The following is a 5629-nucleotide window of genomic DNA, read 5'->3' on the forward strand; positions in this document are numbered from 1 at the left end:
CATCATGTGTCCGTATACAGTGCTATATGGAGGGTAATAACATCATGTGTCCGTATACAGCACTATATGGAGGGTAATAACATGTGGCCGTATACAGCACTATATGGAGGGTAATAACATCGTGTGGCCGTATACAGCGCTATATGGAGGGTAATAACATCATGTGTTCGTATACAGCACTATATGGAGGGTAATAACATGTGGCCGTATACAGCACTATATGGAGGGTAATAACATCATGTGGCCGTATACAGCGCTATATGGAGGGTAATAACATCATGTGGCCGTATACAGCGCTATATGGAGGGTAATAACATCATGTGGCCGTATACAGCGCTATATGGAGGGTAATAACATCATGTGGCCGTATACAGCGCTATATGGAGGGTAATAACATCATGTGGCCGTATACAGCGCTATATGGAGGGTAATAACATCATGTGGCCATATACAGCGCTATATGGAGGGTAATAGCATCATGTGGCCGTATACAGCGCTATATGGAGGGTAATAACATCATGTGTCCGTATACAGCGCTATATGGAGGGTAATATCATCTGGCCGTATACAGCGCTATATGGAGGGTAATAACATCATGTGGCCGTATACAGCGCTATATGGAGGGTAATATCATCATGTGGCCGTATACAGCGCTATATGGAGGGTAATATCATGTGGCCGTATATAGCGCTATATGGAGGGTATTAGACACTGAATACAGCACTCATAGTATACACATCAGTACAGTACTATATGGAGGGTTTTCAGTACTATATGGCGGTATATAGCACTATACAGGGGTACACAACACTACAGGCGGCTGAGGATGGAGCAGATATCGGAGCAGTCAGTGCCAGGTCATAGACCATTAGTGCCACTGTGCCAACCCAGTAGTGTCAGGATCATACCCACTGCCTGGTGCAGCTATATCCCCCGTATGCTCCGATGTTACACAGATCTGTACATACAGAACATCACCCCCGAGATCAGCGGCGCCAGCTCTTGTGGTGACGGTGTGGGTGGCTCTTAGAAGAGCCTTTGGGTTGTGTGGATGATACAGGATCAGCGGCGCTCACTTGCTCTTGCCTGACTTGCTGCTCACCTTGCTGCTCTCGGTCTTCTTGGGAAGCAGCACGGCCTGGATGTTGGGCAGGACGCCCCCCTGGGCGATGGTCACCCCACCCAGCAGCCTGTTCAGCTCCTCGTCATTGCGCACGGCCAGCTGCAGGTGGCGGGGGATGATGCGGGTCTTCTTGTTGTCCCGGGCGGCATTGCCGGCCAATTCCAGGATCTCAGCGGTCAGATACTCCAGCACAGCAGCCAGATAGACCGGAGCGCCGGCGCCCACCCTCTCAGCATAGTTACCCTTGCGGAGAAGCCTGTGCACACGACCGACCGGGAACTGCAGTCCTGCCCGGGATGAGCGGGTCTTGGCTTTAGCACGGACCTTCCCTCCTTGTTTGCCGCGTCCAGACATCACTGCGCTCACAGTTATCAGCAGGTAGAGAAGTCTCTTGTGTGAGAAGTGTGTTGACTCCTGCGCCTTTTATAAGCTGCTGCTGCCCCGCCCTCCTCTCCTGCCATTGGCTGGATCTGAAGTCACCTATAGAAACAAGACTTGTGGAAACACCAATCAGCTGCAGTGGGTGGAGATCATTACGTTTACATTGGTCACATGACTTTCTCATCCAATGGAACAGCAACCTGACAGCATTGCTCATTTGCATGTCCGGTCTATAAATACGGCCGCTCTGGGAGGAGCAGGATTATTCTCTTTCTTCAGTGAAGAGAACATTCTGCTATCATCATGCCTGAACCTGCCAAGTCTGCACCAGCAGCCAAGAAGGGCTCCAAGAAAGCTGTGACCAAGACTCAGAAGAAGGACGGCAAGAAGCGGAGGAAGAGCAGGAAGGAGAGCTATGCCATCTATGTGTACAAGGTGCTGAAGCAGGTCCACCCTGACACCGGCATCTCCTCTAAGGCCATGGGCATCATGAACTCCTTTGTCAATGACATCTTTGAGCGCATTGCAGGGGAAGCCTCCCGCCTGGCTCACTACAACAAGCGCTCCACCATCACCTCCCGGGAGATCCAGACCGCTGTGCGCCTGCTGCTACCCGGAGAGCTGGCCAAGCACGCCGTGTCCGAGGGCACCAAGGCCGTCACCAAGTACACCAGCGCCAAGTGATCTGCTCCAAGCTCTGTACCCACAACCCAAAGGCTCTTCTAAGAGCCGCCCACCCCGTCTACATCAGAGCTGTGGCTGCTTGTCGTGTCTTGCTCCTCTCCCTGGGGAACATGAGGCTGCACTGACTGGTACCTCGTGTGTTAGCAGGAGGCACATTTTGGGTCAATACTTCCAGCCATAGAGGGCAGGAAGGGATTAGATGATGATAGATGGGGAGGATGAGTTATAGTGGGATGTGGAACATTAGGATAAGTCTGATAATAGAGGAGCAGGTGCTGGCAGCCATAGATACTCGCTCACCCTTCACTAGCAGCAGGGGTCTGATATAGAATTAAAAAGTCACTTTTAACAGATTATTTTAACACTGCAGCTAAACCAACAATTATCTAAACAGACACAAAACCTGCATATAAAGTGCAAAAGTCAATAATAAACCATAGTACAGTCTCACCAGTTGTAGTCCTCTGAAGAGGCTGTCCATATAAACCCTGTCGTGTCCTGACAAGGACTTTACCCAAATGTGGTCTATCCTGCTTGTAATGTCTCCATACAAACCCGAGACATCACTAGCGGGATAGACCGCACTTTGGTTCTGTCCTTGTCCGGACGGGAGACCTGCTCGGGGCACTACAGGGAAATTAGGGAGCCCTCGTCTCCATGCCCCTCCTGATTATATGGACGGCCTCTTCACAACTCTACAAGTGGTGACAGTACCATTTTTATTATTGCACTGGTTGACTTTTGCACTATATGTTTTGTATCTGTTTAGATATCTATCTGTTGGTTTAGCTGCAGTTATAAAATTCTCTATTAAAAGTTACTTTTTATATATCGGATCCCTGGTGCTAGTGATTTACCTTGATGGGATCATTGTGCCCCTTGTGGGTTATTGCTGTTTCTATAGTTCACCCCTCACTCGTGGAATCCTGTTCTCTCCCAGAACACTGGGTCCTAGTGCCCTCTGTTTCCATTGTTCTGCTGCCAATAGATGGAGATGGGCTGTTAACTCTTTCAGTGCTCGGCACGTTTCCAGCACTTTCTCGCTGATCCTCCTCTGATGTTACACACCTTTTGCTCCGCAGACTGGTGAAGGCACCTGGTCAATAAGCTCCTAAAGATTGATCGATTTCTAGATCTGAATCTGTCACTGAGAAGCCGATCACTTGTTTATTGCAGCAGAACCTGCCGCTGAGATAAATGAGCACAATATGGAGGGTATAAAGCGCTTCATGGAGGAATACAGCCGTATATTAAAGGTATACAGTACTATATGGGGAAACTGTATATGGAGTTTATACAGCGCTATATAGGGGTATACAGCAGGATATGGAGCTTATACATCGCTGGATGGAGGAGAGTATATAACTCTATAGACCTCACAGTGAGTTATTTCCAGGTGTCACAGTGTAATTCCTCCGAGCAGGATGTCACCAGAGAGGAATCAGGGCTGTGACTATTTCCACCATCACAGTAGAAGCAGGAAAATACCAGGACAATGAGCGGGAAATTCAAAATCACTAACAGCTCTGTGCTCGGCCAATCAGAGGAAGGGGCGGAGCTGATAATGCAAATTCCTTTCCATCCCCGCCCTGGAAGCGCGTCACCTCAGCAGTCCTCTTTCTGGTCCCCTCACGCTCTATATAAAGGAGGACTGCGCACTGTCAGTCATAGCTTTCTGCTGACTGCTTGGAAGATGTCTGGTCGCGGCAAAGGAGGGAAAGGTCTGGGGAAGGGCGGTGCCAAGCGGCACAGGAAGGTTCTCCGTGATAACATCCAGGGCATCACCAAGCCTGCCATCCGCCGTCTCGCCCGCAGAGGAGGAGTCAAACGCATCTCCGGCCTCATCTATGAGGAGACTCGCGGCGTCCTGAAAGTCTTCCTGGAGAACGTGATCCGTGACGCCGTCACCTACACCGAGCACGCCAAGAGGAAGACCGTCACCGCCATGGACGTGGTGTACGCGCTCAAGCGCCAGGGCCGCACTCTCTACGGCTTCGGGGGTTAATAACAACACAAAGGCTCTTCTCAGAGCCGCCCACATCTTCTGAGGAGGAGCTCCTGCTGCTGGGGAGGGCGAGGGGCTGGAGACCCCCTGTGCTGGGGTGACTGCAGGCTGCTGCTCCAGGGGCGGCTGGAGACATCGCAGGCGCTAATGGGTTAACACTGAGGAGCTGCCTGTGGGCGGAGCCATAGCCCTGCTGAGCGCTGATTGGCTGAGCACTGAGTGTGATTCCTGCACTGAGGCTGATCTCTTCTGCTCTGTGTTCTCGGTGTAATATGTGGTGTCAGGATGGCGGCTCTTGTCGGGCTGGGAGCTGTGACTACATATCTGATGGATGTGGTTTATTCAGCACTATGTGGTGGTATATGATACTTTTTGGGGTATACAGTAGTATTTTGAGGGTAAAGCCCATCATGTGGCCGTATACAGCAGTATGTGGAGGTGTCCTGCAGTGTTTGGGGCAGAGCAGCATATGAGGATTATACAGGCTCTACTGGAGGTATACAGTATGGGGGTGAGAAGCAGATGGGTATACAGCACTAGATGAGCGGCATTACCAAGGAAACTATTGTCTTTCAAATCTTCCATCTTGTTCCCTGAATTAACCATGTGCATAGATTATTCTCCATGTCTCCCCCAACCTTGAAGAACAAGTTCTGTCCTCTGCATGGCTGCAGGCCATCTCCATTGTGCTGTCAGGACCACCCTGAATACTTGCAATTCCTTTGTTTCCTGTCTATATAAACCTGTGTTAATAAGCAGAAATTTCCATTGCTATTATTTTGCAGATAACTGTATACACAGTGTGTTTAAAACAATTGTGAAAAAGCTGAATCCTCGTAGCATTTCTTTCCATATACAGAGGCATTGAGAGCTATACACTCAATTCCAAATGGAAACATGAACAAGATGTCAATTTTTAAACTGAAAATGATAATAATGCCTGCCTTCTCATTTACAAACTCAAATATTTTACATTTGTTTCCAGACTTCACTTTTTTGTTAATAACTGATCTTATATTTAGTTGTATAGCCTTTATTTCTGAAAACTGCTTTACATCTGTGTGGCATGGAGTCACTAACATCTGACCCAGGCTGACTGCACTACATTCCACAGTTCTTTTGCATTCTTCGGTTTTGTATCAAAAAACAGCATAACATAACATCAATCTTGTTGGTGTGGAACCAGGATGTTGCCCGCTTTCTGGTGTGCATGAGGTTGTTGTCCTGCTGAAACTCCCATTTCAAGGGCATTTCCCATTCAGCATAAAGCAACATGATCTCTTCCAGTATTTTGATATATTCTAACTGGTACATAGTACCTGGTATGCGATAAATGGGCCCAACGCCACAGTATGAGAAACATCCCCAAACCAGTCTGGCTGCATCTCCATGTTTTACAGTCTTCACAGTGTACAGTGGCTTGAATTTAGTGTTTG

General features: G+C 48.8%; 3 protein-coding genes across 3 annotated transcripts; 2 read left to right on the top strand and 1 right to left on the bottom strand.

The window, feature by feature from the left end:
- Positions 1–820: 820 nt before the first annotated feature.
- Positions 821–1516, bottom strand: LOC141164307 (histone H2A.J). Its single transcript, XM_073649443.1, has one exon. The coding sequence runs from the start codon at positions 1475–1477 to the stop codon at positions 1073–1075; it is 405 nt and encodes a 134-aa protein (XP_073505544.1). The 5' UTR covers positions 1478–1516; the 3' UTR covers positions 821–1072.
- A 221-nt stretch (positions 1517–1737) lies between these two features.
- LOC141164309 (histone H2B 1.1-like) lies at positions 1738–2188 on the top strand. The gene has a single exon (XM_073649444.1). The coding sequence runs from the start codon at positions 1808–1810 to the stop codon at positions 2186–2188; it is 381 nt and encodes a 126-aa protein (XP_073505545.1). The 5' UTR covers positions 1738–1807.
- A 1672-nt stretch (positions 2189–3860) lies between these two features.
- Positions 3861–4368, top strand: LOC141164310 (histone H4). Its single transcript, XM_073649445.1, has one exon. It carries the CDS (start codon positions 3882–3884, stop codon positions 4191–4193), a length of 312 nt encoding a protein of 103 aa, XP_073505546.1. The 5' UTR covers positions 3861–3881; the 3' UTR covers positions 4194–4368.
- The last annotated feature ends 1261 nt before the right edge of the window (positions 4369–5629 follow it).

This window comes from Phyllobates terribilis, unplaced genomic scaffold, assembly GCF_046119375.1.
Source record: "Phyllobates terribilis strain yellow unplaced genomic scaffold, ASM4611937v1 Scaffold_10__3_contigs__length_209671492, whole genome shotgun sequence".
In the NCBI taxonomy this organism is placed as follows: Eukaryota; Metazoa; Chordata; class Amphibia; order Anura; family Dendrobatidae; genus Phyllobates; species Phyllobates terribilis.